This window comes from Zerene cesonia, chromosome 7 (genome assembly GCF_012273895.1).
Source record: "Zerene cesonia ecotype Mississippi chromosome 7, Zerene_cesonia_1.1, whole genome shotgun sequence".
In the NCBI taxonomy this organism is placed as follows: Eukaryota; Metazoa; Arthropoda; class Insecta; order Lepidoptera; family Pieridae; genus Zerene; species Zerene cesonia.
The window spans coordinates 3555594-3573922 of NC_052108.1; the positions used below are offsets into that span (position 1 = coordinate 3555594).

The following is an 18329-nucleotide window of genomic DNA, read 5'->3' on the forward strand; positions in this document are numbered from 1 at the left end:
ATATATACACTTAATAATGAGACTACAGTTTAGTGATATTTTTAAATAGAGCAATATGGGCATTTAATTAAAGAGCTCATGACGAAAATTATTAAATTATATTCCTAGCGAGGATGGTTTTACGACTGCGCATCCTTTTCTATTTCGATTTGATGAACATACTTACTCTTTTAACGACTTAATTGTTTATAATTACGATCTATACGGCATTTATATTTAAAGAGAAATGGGGAATATATTATCGCCACCCCACTAAATAAAACGAAAAAATTACTATTAAATAAAAAAAAAAACATGCGCCTGCTAACGTTTTAATTTTGTAACAAATTGCTATTCGCTCTTATATCATCGTATTTATCGAATAGAAAGAGTGATTATAAATGAAACCTTCTCCGGGTATTCAAAGTATAACAGGTGTTCCACAGGGCTAAATTCTGAGTCCTTTTCTGTTTTTGAGCTAAATTAATGAGTTACCATTGATTTTATGTAACTCTCAACTATGTTGATACTATTTGCAGGGGTTGCTATTCGCAGACTTCTATTATATATATAATCTAACAGTTTATGGTATTCGAAAATTTACAACATAAAACCTTGTTCTGTACTAAGCTGTCCTTCAGATTGTATAAGACGAATAAATCTTTCCTTAGCAAAACTACCCGAACAGATAACAAATGTACCACATTCAAATAGAGAAATTAAATTTTAAAATTTTTTAATTGTTTTGATTTTCAAGTGCCCCTTTGGGGTCAATCGGAATGAATAATTTTAACTTTGACTTTGATGGAAAAAAAAGAGAGATTTCAATGTAGCTGCATATATAATTAATCTGACACAGATTGAGCAGGCCAACGATGACTTTGATGGTAAAAAGAGACTCAAAATATAAGAAATAAGCAAATTCCGGCATATTCAAATGGTAAAATAAAATCCGTGCTTTCAAAAGCGCTATCAGTTTATCCACTGTAAATTAAAAGTAATTGTTTTAAAATCTGCCTTTTTTAACGAAATAGGATAAAGTTCATTCTATGAACATTGGACACATAAATAAATGTACCTTTACACAATATTTACCTATAGTTTAAGGAAGCAATATTTATAATATTTTAAATGATGAACCACGAGAAAAATCAACATCTTTTAAACACGCAAAAACAAAGACAAATTTATTTAAGAGCTTTTTATCTTTTTTTAACACACAGACAAAAATGTACACAAAGCAAATATAAACATTTGTATAATCCTATAAAATAAATATAAATTATACAAAATAGTAGGTACCTGAACGTCTTCCATAGCACCTTCAAACATGGTCCATCTACCAAAACCCGTCATTTTTCACTCGCACATTTCACAAGAATTTAATTTTTATAAAAAGGCATATGAGTGCACTCGTGCGCATGTTTAAATCGGCTACGTGACACTGCAATGACGATACTCTATTTAATGTTTGTTCAGCAAATTATACCGCAAAATATTCTATGTTCGACTGCCAAGCCGCTTTCACACTGGCGTCGCCTGAGCAGCAGATTGAAGAACCGCTGCGTTTTCGGAACATTTATATCTAGTATAATGTCCTAGACATTTGTGCCCAAATTAATAATGCTTTTAGCTTATTCCTCAACAGCTGTGCTGGTAAATCCCATCACAAAACGACAAATTCAACGTTCCCGAAAAAAAACACTTAAAAACGTAGCTGTTTCTACGTCGAATATCAGTGCGAAGCTTGGCCTAAAATTGAAATTGATTGCTCCGAGTCGTATTCATTGACGTGATTGAGGCGAATGGATGAAATGGGCCTTGCGAGAACGCTTGCTATAGTAATTGACCCAACAAAACGTATGCAACGTCCATTGATTTGCCTTGAGAAGATTGTCGCTGAGATTCGCTAACCATTGAAACAAACAATTTAAGCGCAAATCTTGAATTGTGCGCCAAACTATAGTACCTATTTCATATTATTATTTTATTACAAAAATTAAACACAAACAAATAATTTGATGTGGTAACACATTTAATTTATTCTTATAAATCATTGTATACGTCAAGAAAATAATGTAATTTCGATAATAATAATTAAGTAATAATATAGATTTCACTTTATGTATGTCATAGCGGGCAACTGAGCTGGTGGTTCGCCTGATGGTAAGCGATCACCATTCACCACCACCCATGACCATTCGTATAAGTAGTGCCTCTGCGAATGCGATGCCCGTTTATATGGGTTAAGGGAAAAGAAAAGGATTAACGACTGGAAAGAAGGAATGGACTGGGACGGGTGAGGAAAAGGAAACGGGCCTCTATGTAGAATCTCCAATTTTCTTGTGCACCCTATAATTAAAGCTTCAAACTTTTTAAATAAATTTTCATTCGAATTATGTAAGAATTTAGAATACATACTACATAGTATACAACAAAGTCACTTTCCGCCGTCTGTGTGTCTGTATGCTTAGATCTTTAAAATTACGCAACAAATTTTGATGGAGTTTTTTTGAGTGATTCAAGAGGAAGGTTTAGAGAAATACTGTAATTGAATCCAGATATTTCAAAAATAGCTGGAAAAGCTAATAACAAATATGTTTTTCTGACTGGACATCACGATTCACGAGTTGGTTAATTAAGTATAAACACCTACCTATTAAGTATAAACACCAGAATAGTTATTTTAAATAAACCGCCTTACAATTATTAGAATAAATTAAATTGTAAGGACCAAATGGGAAGCACTAGTATTCATATACATAAGAATTATTAAGATTGGTTAGGTCAGTAAAGTTGAGGCAGCAACACCATAACCACTTATTTTTGTTCAATTCAATTTCATTGGTTTCATCAATTTCATCTAGTCTAATATTGACAACCGGAGGTCCTAGTAAATAATTAAAACCATGCAGTATACATTAGTTACATGATTAAAACACATAAAATCAATACAATTGTTTATTACAAGTGTAGGTATTATGGCAAATTGTAGCTATGTCATTTAGTTCGCTCATCGGTTACTTCGTTTACTCATCCTTAAATCTCGTTCAATCTCATACTGACGTACATCAGTCCGCCCTAGGAAGTCTTGACGTTCCAAGAATCTGTAAAATAATATACATTTACATTAACTCGTGGGCCTGCGGTGGTGGAAGTATCTACCTCATTTAAAAGTTTCGAATTATGCAATAATTTTTGACGAGTGTCAAATCATGGTTGTGTGTTTTTTTTTTTGTGGATCGAATGTATTTTTATGCATAATTATAAGAAAATTTAGCTTTCTGGACTCCACTAGCGGACGGAGCTGGACTAACTAGGACATTAGCGCACCACATACAGCTTTTTTTCACATATTAATATATAAATTAATAAAGGACTAAAATATATTTTTATTCCGTTATTCAATGAATGATGAGAGAAATGCCTTGCTTGAATTTTCTTAATAATTTATTAACGTACCAATTCTAATTCTTTGATATTTCTATGGATGTATTAGTCCTACCATCGATTATTTCATAACTGTGTGTGATTTGATCATTTGTTAGAACATTGTTGCAAAGCTTTGTTATCATATAAAAAAAAATACCCGTCCTTTCCCTTGTTGTGACTGGTTATTTCTTCCTCGATTCCTTCTTCCTGCTTATATGTATTCCAATCTAACTTAGACTTTTCTAGAGTGGATAATTTGTTCTTCTTATTTAATTGGCCTACGACACTAGACAATCCTGCTGGTTTTGCACATGGTGAAGGCCCTACTTTACTTACTGAAAAATAAATACAATAAATACTTTAATCATGTACTTTTACAACAAAACCACTATGGTACTTATATTGATTATATGTGTTTATATTCAATTTAGGATTAAGGAGCTTTTATATTAGACTAGCATTCTATCCAAGGCTTTGCACTGATGTGTTGAAAAAAAAATGAGAATGTAATTTCAACACGGAAAAAAGTAGTATATCTATATATAGCTTATATCTCTCTAGTCTCCTATCATCAGGCACAAAAATCATATAAAAATAAATATATTAATCAATTTAAATTAATTCAATACAAGCAATTTAGTTCTTTTTATTTTATAAGAATGTTAATCACCTACCTAAGGTTGGTTTTTCAGCTGTCTTAACTCTTTCTTTAATTACGTTATTTTCCACTACTATAGTTTCGCCTGCAAACTCAAATATCCTTTTTTCCCTATCCTTATCTGTGTCAGCTTTTAATGGTACACTTTTCTTTATATTTGCTACATTATTAGTCTGTTCTTTTACTGGTTGACTAATGACCTCTTGTGTTTTAGGTTTCGGTGTTGAATCGGTTCCCTCTAAAAATTTTGCCCACAAATCTTCTTCTCTTTTTTTTTCTTCTTCTTGAGCACCTGTTTCTTGAGTGACTGGTTCTGGTTCTTTTGTTTCTTCTGTAACCTCACCCTTTTTTATTTTCTTTTTAGGTTTACTTTGTTGTTTACTTTTTCGCTTCTTTGTTTTAGCTTCAACTTCATTTTCAAACTGATGTTCAGTTTCTTCGTCAGCTGATTCTTCTTCCGAAAGTTTCTCCGGCTCCTCTGGTACATAATCATCATCACTTTCACTCCCTGAAGACATCTGAAATATATGGCAGTTTTAAAAATTTACTTGTATATGTATTTATATGAAATATAAGATTGAACATTGATGATGAGCAGATTGTTAATAGGATTACTATCTTAAAATAACTAGATGTTATTTCAAGAGTATCAAGGTTCATTTAATTTAAAAATACATCAATGCTTCATATGCATTGATATGGCTAAAATACCATAACTTGATATATACCAAAAATATAATAAAAGGTGGTAATAGTTAATTACAATAAAAATTAAGAAATCTTATCAAATAAATGTTGTTTCATTCCATCAATAATGTCAAGAAATAAAAACACTTTAAAGGTACTAAATTTTTCTAAATATTTCTAAATTTTGTGGCATTACACACACACAATAGTTTTGTATTTTGTAAGGTTTTTTTATTTGCTTGAATTTAAATTCTGGTTGCAGTTACAAATATTTGTAAGAAATGAGTTTAAAACACATCAATGTGAAGCAAGTTTATTTTTAAAATATTGATGATGAATACAAAAAACGAATTCTTGAAATAAATTTTATTTTTACATATTGGTGTAGTTACATTTTATTTTTAAACAGTTTAGTTTATAATTAAAGTTTTTAAGGTTTCTTCTTATTTCTGTTCCTATTTTTAACATTGGACACTTCATAAAAGTTGCTGCCAGTTTTGGTACGCTTTTGAGCTCTTTCAATGGCCCTTCTTCGTTTTGCTGTTAACTTTGTTTTCACAGGAGCTTCTCCATTAGCCTTCCTTTTCTTTCCTTGCTGAGTTATTTCTTCAATAATAAATGTTCCACTGGCAGCTTGAATTTTCTGTTTCTTCATTTCTTTAATAGTTTCAGGATCATTTGTCAAATAATCTTCAACATCACTACATGCCTTGTCATCATTGCTATAGAAACTACTAATATCTGAGTCACTATCCTCACCATCTTGTTCATTATCATTTTCAGTTTGTGATGTATCTGTAACATTACTTTTATCCTCATCTTTATCTTGCGATTCCTCATCATTATTTTGTTCATCAATTCCTTTAAGTTCTTCTGGAATATCTATATCCTCTAGAGCTTTAACATCATCTACATTGTCAAATTGCAATCCTACTCTTATTTTAGCAAAATCTTGAGCTATCACTAATTTATTGATTGTTAAAGTTGGTTTATCTGAAGCATCAGTTTTTGTCTCTGTCTCTGTTGTATCATTAACATTTTCATCTGTTTTGTTTTCAGGTGCAACTTCTTGTGCTTCTTTTGCTTCATCATCTTTATTTTGCTTGGATAAAGGAATTTCAAATCCTTCTGGTGCGACATAGAAAGGCAGCTTTCCTCTTTGCCAATCATTCAAAACCATTTTAGCCACAGCACTAATATCAGGTTCTCCTTTCTTTAATAATTTTCCAGTCCGAGCTGCAAGTTTCTCTAAAAATTCAGTTGATGTATCCCATCCATCCACCTTATATGTTTTAACTAGATATTCTTTACGCACTCTTTTGATTACTTCCTCAATATAGTCTTCTGGATTTTGAACTAGTTCAACTCTGACCACACCTTTGAGTACTTTTTCAGTGTCTGTTTCAGCAGATGGATACACAACACCAGGACAATCAATTAAATATATCCTTCTCATTAATGTTATGTATTGCCAGACTTTTGTTTCACCAGCTATAGGAGCTACTTTACAAACTTTTTTTGCTCTTAATGTATTGATCACAGAGGATTTACCTGTATTTGGATAACCTATAAGCCCAACACTAATCTGTTTCTTATCAATGTGAAGTTTGGCAAACTGACGCAATAGATTAATAAGCGATCCTTTACCAAATGGATGTGTCATAGATGCATGGAAAGCTATTGTTGGGTATTCTGCACTCAATATAGCTACCCATCGCTGTGTTACCCAATTTGGCACCAAATCTACTTTGTTCAAAATGAATATTAAGTGCTTATGAGGCTTTTCTTCTCGTAGAAATTTTTCAACATAAGAGCTCCTTGTACCCATAGGATCACGAGCATCTAAAACTTGAAGTAAAACATCAGAAGAATCGATTACTTTGTACAGTTCATTCCAAATTCGTTTGCTCATTCCAGCACCAAAAATCCACTCTCTTTGACTGTCTTTAACACCTGTATCCTCTCGCACTCTATCAATATCCTTGCTTTCATCGTATTTGTCAGTGCTTTCCTCAACTGCTTTGGACAATGTATTTAAATCATTAAATTTAAGGTTCACTCTCTTTCTTTGTTTCTTTGGACCAAATGTTTTATCAAATCCCTCTGTATCAAGAAGATGCACACGAGCATGTTTAGCTTTTTCATTAAGTAGAGTTATAGGTAAATTTGTTGGTTTCATAACAACCTGATATGGATTTTTGACTGCAGCACCAAACTCATCTTGAAACTTTTGTAAAGCATTCTGAGAAATGACCCTGGAATTTCCAAACCACTTTTGATTTGGTTCTACTCTTGCTTGTGTTCCTGAGGGAAGCCAACCTTGAAAGGGAGCAGGTGTTAATATTTTTCCAGTTTTATCTCTTTTAGCTTTGAAGTTCCTGTACATCTGCAATCTTTTTATAGTGCCTTTTGTACGTGGTTTACCGACACCCTTTAATCCTTCAGTTGGTCGATCAGGATTCATTGAATGTACAGATTTATTAAATCCTTCTTTTCGGGGTGCCCCCGGAGCGGATCGTACTTTACCCATTTTGTGTTTGTGAAAATATCACTAATATATTTGAACACGCAATAAACATAAAACAATTTATGTGGAGGTTATGTGCATTGCGGACTACACCACAATGTTAAATTGACATATCAATACGATAAGCGCACAAACTTCACTTCGTAGACAATCTCATGAAATGTATCAAAAACTCAATTTCGTTAGAAAATTATACGCACCTTTAAAATTGTTAAAGAAGTCAAATAAATAGTCTTTAAGTATGTGAATCCACAAACTCTTAAAATACACTCTCACTCAATCAGTAACTCTCAACACAATGAAACCCTAATAATGTAGGTATAAAATACGTACAAAACAATAGTTCGAACTTCGATTTTATATGGTTTGTTGCCAACTTCATACCAATGATTGTAAGTGTAGATAATTAATAGAGTAGAGAACACAATAATGAAATATTCTGATATAAAAAGGGAAGGCTTTTTTTTCCCTAGGTCAAAATATTATTAGGAACTTCGGCTCCTGTTTAAACGGCTTCTAAAATAAAAAGGTTTAGCAATTTTGAACCGATTTAAAATAAAATAGTTTCACATATGTATGTTACTTTAAAGAAATTGTATTATTGTATTGTTTATTGATCCAATTATAAAGTCAGAAGAAGTAAATGGAATTCCGGCAACTATGAACAAACAAAGACATGTAACCTTGTAAACTGATATAACTGTAATAGCCTGCTTTATATTTCCCCAAAACACGCTGTATCCATAGTTAGGCGGCGAGAAAACATCTTAATGCTGAAAAGCCCAGAATCTATTTTTTTATTTTATAGAATCTATATTTCTTATATATAGTCTTTGATGTAACGGCACAGAATAACTACATGGTAATCCTCATTGATAGTAGATATAGCCAAAGATAACTCTACTATAATCCGCATTTACTTTAGATAACTCAAATGTGTCTTGCACGAAACAGGTTAAAATAAATTGTAAAAAAAAACCGTCTATTTGAAGTTAGTGATAGTGAAATATAATAGCTTTAAGGAATCATATAAATTTATTTTGGTATTTTTATGTGTCTGAATTCCGGAATATTATCACAGAGTACTTTGATATGATATTCGTATTTTTTAATACTTGCGCACTCAACACACTGTGTCAAGTTGCCTTTGACTTAGTAACGTAGTAACTAGTTCTTAATCTGTGACTTAGGAAAATGAAATATGTCAATTGTCAAACCAAACAAAAACAAAATGTCAGAATCTACGAATATCGAGTTTTAGATTTTTCGATTAACAACTTTTTATTGTATTTAATACTCATAATTTAACATTTTTATCAAACAAAAATGTACAACCTTTCCGATAAGAGCGAGACTTATAATTTTGAAACAACGTATTTTAATAAAGTGCGAGTGTTTAAATCATTGATCAACGCTTAAAATAATTGATAAGATTATTTAGTGATCAGAACAGCTACCCCGATGCCTTTATGCATCAGACTCTTTGAGACAACATGTATGACATGTTGTCAGAATTCAGTGTATCGGAATTCGATTCATTTGTCGATATACTAAAATTGACTCCTGTTGACCCTTTAGATACATTTGGTGAGATGTGGTATCCAGTATTTCTTTGGTCTTTGTGTTCCTCAGTGTTTGTGCATACCTGTGCTGCACTAGTTGCTTTTGGAACATTAAGAAAGCATAAATATGGCAAGTTTTTTCCAGTGCTTCTTATTGTAATGGGTGTGATGAGTCCAGTTACTTCTGGTGTAGCAAGCAGTGCAGCTATAGCCTTCATATACCGAGCCGCCAACTTAACAATGCCACCAATACATGCAATGATATGGGGTATAGGACAGACTGTCCTAGGAGCTGGAATTGGTTTTACAAGGATTTTAGCTACATTGTAATAAACAATATGAAACAATGATTTTGTAAAGTTATGTCAATTATGATAGAATAAATCTTTATAAATGGGGAATGGTGCTAAAATGTATGTTTTTAGTGTCTAGATTATAATCTGCTTTGGTGTGGTAATACTCATTTATTTACCAATATTAGTCAAAATATAAATATATATGTATAGGTGTGTGCTTGTACTGTTTAAGTAATAAAATTTTATAAAATGTATTAAGAATCTACTTAGCAACTGAAATGACAATCTTAATTATTCATCCACAGCATTCATAATAATGATGTCTGTTATAATTCTAATATAAAAAATGTCAGGACCTCTGTATATAATGTAGTTTTTTGTAACTAAGCATTCCATGAATCAAAATCATTTTGCCTTAGTGTTTAACCTGGTTAAAAAGTGATTTCCCACCGAAAAACCAAAATTATTAAGTTATGTTATCTAAATTATTTAAAATGAAAAGCAATTTTTAGTAAACATATTGTAAAATTGATATTTCACTAATAGTTTAAATTGTACTTAAGACACTTATTGGTCCAGTTAGTATATTGTACATATAACACTATCATTTTCTACAGTTTTCAAAGCCATGTGTTTATAAACTATGAAATAGAGTATATTAATACAATGTAGTTGTAGTAGTAGGTATTGTTCTTATTTGTATGGAATGTAACTGTAAAAAAATGTAATGTATGAACTTCTTTGATATATGGGCAAAATAAATAATCTGTTTTATAAATATTCACTTTGTATCTTTTACAGTTAATACTTGTTCAACTTTTGGTCACATACATTATCCTGCATTTGTTATAAATTTCCTAAAGTCAAAAAATTTATACAGTTATAAAGGTTATCAAACTTCCAGCATCTAATCTTTTAACAATTATCATGGCTGTTGAATGTAATTGCATAATTTCTGTCAAGGCCTGTACATTTATCATACATTTAACAAAAATACATAATTAGTAAGATTGCAGTAGGTATGGAATTAGCAGCATTAATAAAAGTAATGTCTTTTAAACTTTATTAAAAATTAAATAACAATCATAATTATAAATAATTTACACATTATTTTCATCTTTCATACTGTCCTTAAATTGATAATTATAAAGTACTTCCATGGGTATAATGTGATCTTGTGTGGACTTCATGTGACCGTCCACTGTCATCATCTTCATTACTTTCTTCATGAATTGTTTCATCAAGTAAAAGAGGTAATTCTAGTTCCTCTCTTGTAAAACGATTCTGAAAAACAGCAGTTCAATAAAAATAAATACAAATTATTATTAAACAAAACTGAAACTGCTTTCAAATTGTCAGAACTAAACTAAATTTAAATGCCATAGCTTTTCCCCCCAGCAAATAGTTATGAGGTAACAAATAAAAAAAGTTTGTAAGCATGTATGTTTGTTACTCTTTCAGGCAAATTCAGCTGAGAAAAAGCAGCCTACAATAGCACAGTCTACATTTTTTGCAGATACTATGTGAGTGAAACTGTAGGCCCCAGCCAAAGCCCACAGTTTCACTCACATGGATGGTCACTACAAGATTTGTGGATCATTGCAGTATGTGCAAAAGACACATTAAAATATTTGACAAAACCCTGGATATTAATATATAGATGCTGATGAAAAGCTCACCTCAACCATGTCTGACTCTCTTCTACTATATGTACTCATTCGTTCCTGTAGTGATTTGGTTTCAGATGTAGCATCCTGTAATGCTAATTTTAATTCTATGATTTCTCTCCTTGCATTTGATAAAAGGTTTTCAGTTGTTGAGATCTTATCAATTAAGTCTTTTTTTTCTTCCTCCAGTTTTAATTTGGAATTTGAAAGAGATTTTATCCTATTCTCATATAGTTTTAATTCTGAGTCTACATTACTAAGTGTGCCCTGTTTTTGTTCACTTTGTAAGTTTTTGCACATTTTCTTAAGATACTGTACATTTTGTTCTAAAACTACTTTTTCCTCTGATATCAATCTTACTTCATTCTCCAATGCATTTATCTTACAGGTCATTGAAGCAATTCGAGCAGACTGGGTCTCAATTATTCTATCTTTGTCTAAAACCTTTTCTTCTAAGCTTTGTATCTTTGAAATGTAAGATTGAAGTTGTAATGACTTTGAAGCTGACTCACTTTCAAGGGAATGATTTGTATTCTCTAAAATGTTTGCCTCAACAGACAAACTTGCAAATTGTTCCAACATATCTGATCTATCAGCTTCTTTTTGAGACAGAAGTTCTTCTATTCTTCTAATTTCAGCAACATAATGTTGTAACTGTTGTTTGAGACTGTCCACCTCTCTTCGAGATTTTTCTAATTCGATTTTGTTCAATTTTAATTCTCCATTAGCATCTGCTAAACTATTCTGAAGATGTTTATTTTCTATTACAGCTGTATCATATTGCTGAGTTAATCTTAATATTTCCCCATTTAAAAATGCCATTTGAGATTCATAATCAGAAATTTTGTGTTCTGATACTTTGTGAACATTTAATTTTCTCTTTAGATCTGATATCTCATTTTCTAGCTTGTTAATATCAAATAACTGAGATTTTAGTTTTTGTTCAAGCATACTTGTATTTTCTGCTTTTTGATCTAATTCCAAAACTAATCTGTCCCTTTCCCTGTCAATCATTTTAATATTTTCTATTAAATTAGATTTATCATTATTCAATACTGACATTTCTGTTTGTAAGTCTTTACATTTTTTTTCTAAGTCTTCAATGGTATCTTTTGCCAAACTTAATTTCTTTTGTGTTAATAATAATTCATTCTGCGATTCTGTAGTACTTCTTTCAGTTTCTTGTTGAATATTCCTTATTTGATTGGCTAATGTTTTTTCTTTTATTAATTCACTTTTTAGTTTTTTTAATTGATCTTTTAACATGTTGCACTCCTCACGCAATCTATCAGCAGATGCTCTTCCAGTTCTGCTGGTCACTTTATAAGAACAATTTTCTTCTTCTAATTGTTCAATTTGACTCTGTTTAAAAGCTAAATCACTTTTCAGTTTATCACATGAATTTAAAGCATCTCTATATCGAATATTATGCTCTTGATTGTCCCTTCTTAATGCATCTATTTCCTTTGTGAGTATGTCAATCTTTTTTTTTAATTTACAATTTTCATCCTGAAGGTAGCTACTTTTATCATAATTTTCTGTTCTACTTGCCTTATATTGACTAAGTTGCTGGCTCAGTGATATATTTTCTTTAGACAATTCTGCATTTTCAATATTTAAATGTCTTACTATATCTTTATAATTATTTTTGCTGCTATCTTCTTTATAGGTTACATTTTTTCTTAGATCGTCATTTTCTTTTTTTAGCATTAATAATTTTTGTTCACTTTCACATAATTTTAAATGCAAGTCTTTTATGAAAAAATTTTCTGATGGCGAAATTGCATTAGAGATTTTCTCATTGGTTTTAAATTGTTTATTGAATAAATTCATTGTCTCATTTAATTTTTCTTGAACATCATGTATATATCTTTCATATTTTTTTCTCTCATCCTCAAGCAGTTTCTGGAAATCAGTCTTTGCAAGGCATCTTGAACTAGATGTATCATACTCACAATTATTGATAAATTGATTCTGTTGAATCTTGTTTGTTTGAGATAAGGCGAAAATTTTATCTTGAAGACTTCTATTCAATTCCACTAGGTCTTGAATTTCTTTTAAGAAAGCAGACTTTTCATTATCTTGCATTTGTGATGAAGTTTTATTTATATTGTTTTTTGGAGACTGTTCTTGTAAATTGATTTCTGATAAATCTCTTTCTAATTTTGAATTCCTTAAAACCAAATTTTCAATCTTATTTTGTAATACATTAATTTCATTCATTGTTTCAGCAAGTCTTTTATTGCAGTCATCTTCAACTTTTAAAGCTAATATGTCCATTTTTTTCAATTCATCTTTCAGGCCTTTATTCTTGTCAGCAAGATCAAGGGCTCGAAGCATAGCTTCATGTTGTTTTTCTAAACTTTTTTCTAGCTCAATCCTAAGTTGTTCATTTGACTTTTCTAAATCTTTAACTTGCTTCTGTAAATTTTGGCCTTTGTTCTCAGGCTTGTCAGTATAAATATCTTTTGAAATTGCAGATATTGGCCTTCCACCCTCTAATAATATAGTAAGTCTTATAATTTCATTATCTCTATGTTCAACTTGATTTTTTAGTAAGATAACTTCGTCACTATAGGTTTCAAGTTTCTCTTGTAAAGACTGAATTGTTCTTGATAATTCTGCAATGTCTTTCCCTGTATTATCATTTTTATCATTACAAACACAGATTTTTGAAAAACCTGTGTTATCTCCAGCATCCTTTCTCTTACTCCGATAACGGCTGCTTAATGTTTCAGCACATAATCCTCTAAGGCTTAGATCCCTAACATCATGTTGCAATTTGCTTATTAAATTCTCCTTTTTCATTAATTCTTCTGACAGTGATTTAATTTTTCTTTGACTATCTTTAACTAGTTTTAAATGTTCTTCTTTTAGTTGAATAATTTCGCGATGCAGTTGATTGTTTTCTTGAATTAATTTAGCGTTATCACACTTGTAAGGCTCTAACTCAATCATTAAGTTATCTCTTTGCAGCAAAGCTTCTTTGGATAGATCCATGTAACGCTGTAAACTTCGAGTTGTTTGCAACAAGTCAGCTAAAATACATTCTACTAAGCCTACAGCTTCAACAGGTAAGGTGTTGTTGTATCCAAGCTCCTCTAGCTTTTTTTTTAAACAGAAATAATTCTCCCCCATTTTGCTTCTTTTATTCGGAAACAGCGGATCTAATCATAAAACTACTTTCTAATCTTAATAGAACTATTTCTACATAACAGAAAAAATATATTAAAGATAGGAATCGTATTTTGTTTACATTCCAGGGTAAGTAATATGCATGTACATGCTACTGTCACTACCAAGTTCCACAGAGCAACAAGGTATAATCTATGGCAACAATTTGTAAACTTCCGATCACTTTGTCCAAAATTGAGTAACTAAATCAGTTGTGAATATATATATATCTATGTCATGGTGACCACAGAATACTATAACAGTTATATACATGACATAAAAATAGACGGTGACTCGCTCTCTCACAAATGGGCCCTCTAAAAAGTCGCTGTAAAATTGCAATAAGGGGGCAACATGTCGTGAGCAGCTAAGGGTGGAGAGGCGTGTCTGGACTTTAAACGACGATTACGCGCTCCCTGAGGGTCCAGCAGGGGAGTAACTAGTGCTTAATCTGTAAATTTATGATTGTAACATCGCCTTACAGATTATACACTTATATACTTAAAACTGTTTATTGATCAGTAAATTAGGGTATAATCTATGTTCCCGATTGAAACTTTGTGACAGTTATGCCAACTTTGGGCGATTTTCGCCTAAATTTTTGGGTTATTTTGCAAATTTTTAGATTTGAAAGTTTTAGGGAATTTTTTATTCGTCAGAAGATAATATATTTTAGTTACAAAATAACAATTTTTCAATTACACATTTTTTGAACAATATTTTTAATGTACGTACTAAAGCAAAGTGTAATTAAGTAGAACTCTCGGTAGTTCTACCTATGCATTACATGATTTCTCCATCTATAGCATTATCAAAAATAAGCTACGGAATAGATTATAGATTGAAATGTTGGTTAGTTATAATGATGGATCGATTATTTCGGAATGGTGGATCATACTCTACACTTAATCCATCTTCAAAACTGTTGAGTTTATATAATGTCAATGTAATGACAGAGACTGCATTTTTAGAATCATATATTTTTTTTAAAATTTGGACTCTTCAGAAGAAATTGTTATAATTTATAAAGTATTAGACAATTTATAAATAAAGAAAATAACGAAATATTACTACATATTACTTTTATATATTATTTTTAGGAGAAATTTTAAATAAATATGGCAATTTTAGGGGATTTTGACTTAGGCTTAGGGATAAATATTTTTGAGAGTTAGTAACACTTTTGTGACTCCTCATTGTTTCAACTTCAACTTCGCAACTACTCACTAGTTCATAATCTGTGTTCCTATGTAAATTTGTTTCGACCGGTAAGGATTAGTCTTACTAAAAATTTAATCAGTACATTAATTATATTCAGTTTAAATTTTCAGTTTCTTGTTGGATTTTTCATCTATTTTGATTTCGGATTTATTAACCTACTATAAACATGTCCGAAAAACATTTGAAAACCGGTAAGATAAGTAAATGCTCATACATTTAGAGTATATCAATATATTGGTAAAGTAATAGTTACATTGCTTTATTATCATAGGTGACGCATTACCACCATTTACCGGAAAATTGCGGTTATTTGCCATGAGATTTTGTCCGTATGCAGAGAGGAGTGTGCTCGTTTTGAATGCTAAGAAGTTAGAATATGATTTAGTACATATTGATCTTGACAATAAGCCCGAATGGATTTTCAGCTTTAGTCCAAAAGGTAAGAAAATTTTTACTTGTCAATATTTAAATGTTTTTTGCCACCAAGTTTCTTCATTCTTTACTTCTTTTTAAGGAACTGTACCTGCATTGGAATATGAGGCTGGAAAAGCTATTTTCGACAGCAATGTAATTAATGTATATCTTGATGAAAAATATCCTGATCCTCCACTGCAATCATCAGATCCATTAAGAAGAGCCCAAGATAAGCTCATTGTGGAATTGTTTGCAGCTGTAAGTAGATATTTAAATATTATTTAAATGGTGATTCCCACTATCATATAAATTTGTTAAAATATATTTTGTTATACAATCTAAGATTACTAGGATCAATTATCAATCCTCTGCAGGAAAATTCAAGTTAAGACAGACATTTAGTGAAAGTTATCTTAATTCATTTCTTTTACATATTAGAGATAACCTATCTATTCTCTATTGACATTTATGTTCTTATTAAATGTATCTATATATATCTTAAAATGCTTGGTATAGGTTTATTTACTGTTATGATTGCTCAAGTTGCTAAGTTTTGTATTATGTTAGTATTATTATATTATTATATCAAATCTCAATGCTTTTTAGATGTTATTACCATTTATTACTGAACAGTTATTATGTAACAGATAAGAGACACCATACTGTAAATTCCATACCTACTGCTATAAACACTTTATTTGTAAGGTGATAGGTGCATATGAAAATAAACCTTAAGAGCTCAGATGCTCCACAGTTATTCTAATGTGACAGCACAAAGTCCGAGACATGCTAAAGCTTAATGTTCTTTCTTACAATTAAGGGGATTATATTACTCAATAACCTTGATTATTTGCTCACTACCCTACTACACAAGTATTTGGCTTTCCCCTAGCAATATATAATATTAGAGTAAAAGAGACTAAGATAGAAGATTAAGGAAGCACTGAAATGTATCATGCTGAAACGTAAAGAGTTTGTCATTTGTTTTTACCTATTGTATGCTTTTTTTTTCTGAGACAGTACTTTATTAAATTTTATTATTGGTAAGCATTGTGTATGTAGGATGTGTCACTAACCAATTTTGGAAGATCCAGCTATTGACATTTATATTATTAAGTATGGAATCTGCTACATGATACATTTGGTGGCCTGATCCACTTGATATCTACCAAAAAAGAATAGAGAACAGCTCTCTTTGTTATTCTACAGTAGGTCTTCTACCACATCATGCTAAATAATGAAGTTCTAATGGTAATGATGACTTAATAAAATACTTGTGCACTCTGTAATACTAATTAGAAAAGGAAGAGAATTGTAATGAAAATGAATGGTGATCTGAGGTCAAGAAGTGTTAGCTTATAAGAATAAATGACGTCCATCTCTCATTCTGAAATCACTATACCTAAGAAAAATTTTCAATGTCAAAGTTGTAGGTATTTAAAAATCTTGTGTTCAGACTTTTTTTTTATCATAGTCTGAAAATTTAAGTCAAGTCCTAAATGCTCTGTATGTTTTCAATTTAATATTTGCAAAAATAAAAATCTCAATTTAATATTTGCAAAAATAAAAAATCTTTGTGAAGTTGTTGGTTACTGCTCAATTTCTTAAATATAGGTAGATTTATTAATGCTATATTTTTTTTTATAGGCTCAATCCGCATACTATACTGCAGCGTTCAATGCCCAAGCTCTTACCCCAACTTCTGCAGAAAATTATCACAAGGGACTAGAACTATTGCAAAAAGAAATTGAAGCTCGCAATACAACATACTTGTTTGGAGACCAGCCTGGACTTGTTGATTATACTCTTTGGCCATTTTTGGAGCGTTTCCTGGCTTTGCCACTGCTAGGAAAATCTGAATTTGCTATTGAACAAGATAAATATGCAGTTCTGGTAAGAAATATTGTAAAACATATATAATTTTCATTTTATTCTTAAAATGTTAATCTGGAATCGCATCTTTGTAGAAATTATTTTGGAAGATTTATTATAGATGCATAGTTATTTATATAGTTATTATATTATTTAGATAGGCTTTGCTATCTGTCTATATATCTCTCTCCAGCAACATCATTATCATCGCTTATCCATGAATATTGGCAATTACGGGCCATTGCTGACCATTACTGACCATTACTGAAGTACAGTACAATTTTTTCTTTAACTTGTAAATTTAAACAGTAATTGTAGTGATATAACTACACTAAATATATGACACATGACCCACTCTCTCTATTCTATTATGATGAACTATATCTTATATGTATGTACTAGAAGATATTAAGGTGTATAAAGAAAATGTCTTAAACAGTTTGTCTTATCCTGTTTACAGTTGAAGTATATTGAAGCAATGAAGAATGTAGATGCTGTAAAAGCATATTGCCTAGCTCCAGATACTCATGCTAAGTTCACTGAGTCACGGGCAAAGGGGAACCCAGATTATAACATGCTTGATACCAGCAATGTGTGCTGCATGCGCCCTAGGAAGAAGAAGGAATAAGATCAAGTTGAAACCTTGCTGCATCCCTCTCCATACAAGGGAAATGTATAAACATTATTGAAAGATTTAATTAATTTTGCATAATACCTGTTATTGATTTTGGTGCAATAAAGTACAATTGTAATTATTATACCTTTTATTGAAAAAGTCACTATTTATTTAAGAAAAAAGGGAATAATGGCCTGAAATAGTCACTGAAATGGTCTTAGACT

The 18329-nt window shown here is 31.0% G+C and overlaps 5 protein-coding genes across 5 annotated transcripts in view; 2 read left to right on the forward strand and 3 right to left on the reverse strand.

Moving 5' to 3' along the window:
- The window catches only part of LOC119840791 (breast cancer anti-estrogen resistance protein 1), a 51030-nt gene extending 49624 nt beyond the window's left edge, over window positions 1-1406 (reverse strand). Inside the window, exon 1 of the mRNA XM_038367534.1 lies at window positions 1282-1406. Within this exon, the coding sequence (XP_038223462.1) occupies window positions 1282-1335 (54 nt within the window). The 5' untranslated portion in view covers window positions 1336-1406. The remainder of the gene's footprint in view (window positions 1-1281) is intronic.
- A 1542-nt stretch (window positions 1407-2948) lies between these two features.
- LOC119840724 (nucleolar GTP-binding protein 2) lies at window positions 2949-7433 on the reverse strand. Its single transcript, XM_038367443.1, has 4 exons — window positions 5223-7433; window positions 4086-4587; window positions 3569-3746; window positions 2949-3086 (listed from the first exon to the last, which is right to left on the reverse strand). The coding sequence occupies exons 1-4, from the start codon at window positions 7284-7286 to the stop codon at window positions 2993-2995; spliced, it is 2838 nt and encodes a 945-aa protein (XP_038223371.1). The 5' UTR covers window positions 7287-7433; the 3' UTR covers window positions 2949-2992.
- A 1062-nt stretch (window positions 7434-8495) lies between these two features.
- On the forward strand, window positions 8496-9790 carry LOC119828260 (transmembrane protein 170A). The gene has a single exon (XM_038350369.1). It carries the CDS (start codon window positions 8777-8779, stop codon window positions 9173-9175), a length of 399 nt encoding a protein of 132 aa, XP_038206297.1. The 5' UTR covers window positions 8496-8776; the 3' UTR covers window positions 9176-9790.
- Window positions 9791-10199: 409 nt separating this feature from the next.
- LOC119828276 (centrosomal protein of 135 kDa) lies at window positions 10200-14198 on the reverse strand. The gene is made up of 2 exons (XM_038350388.1): window positions 10821-14198; window positions 10200-10425 (listed from the first exon to the last, which is right to left on the reverse strand). Exons 1-2 carry the CDS (start codon window positions 13944-13946, stop codon window positions 10285-10287), a joined length of 3267 nt encoding a protein of 1088 aa, XP_038206316.1. The 5' UTR covers window positions 13947-14198; the 3' UTR covers window positions 10200-10284.
- Window positions 14199-15194: 996 nt separating this feature from the next.
- Window positions 15195-18244, forward strand: LOC119840898 (pyrimidodiazepine synthase-like). Its single transcript, XM_038367672.1, has 6 exons — window positions 15195-15250; window positions 15314-15394; window positions 15475-15642; window positions 15718-15875; window positions 17265-17510; window positions 17950-18244. The coding sequence occupies exons 2-6, from the start codon at window positions 15370-15372 to the stop codon at window positions 18115-18117; spliced, it is 765 nt and encodes a 254-aa protein (XP_038223600.1). The 5' UTR covers window positions 15195-15250; window positions 15314-15369; the 3' UTR covers window positions 18118-18244.
- The last annotated feature ends 85 nt before the right edge of the window (window positions 18245-18329 follow it).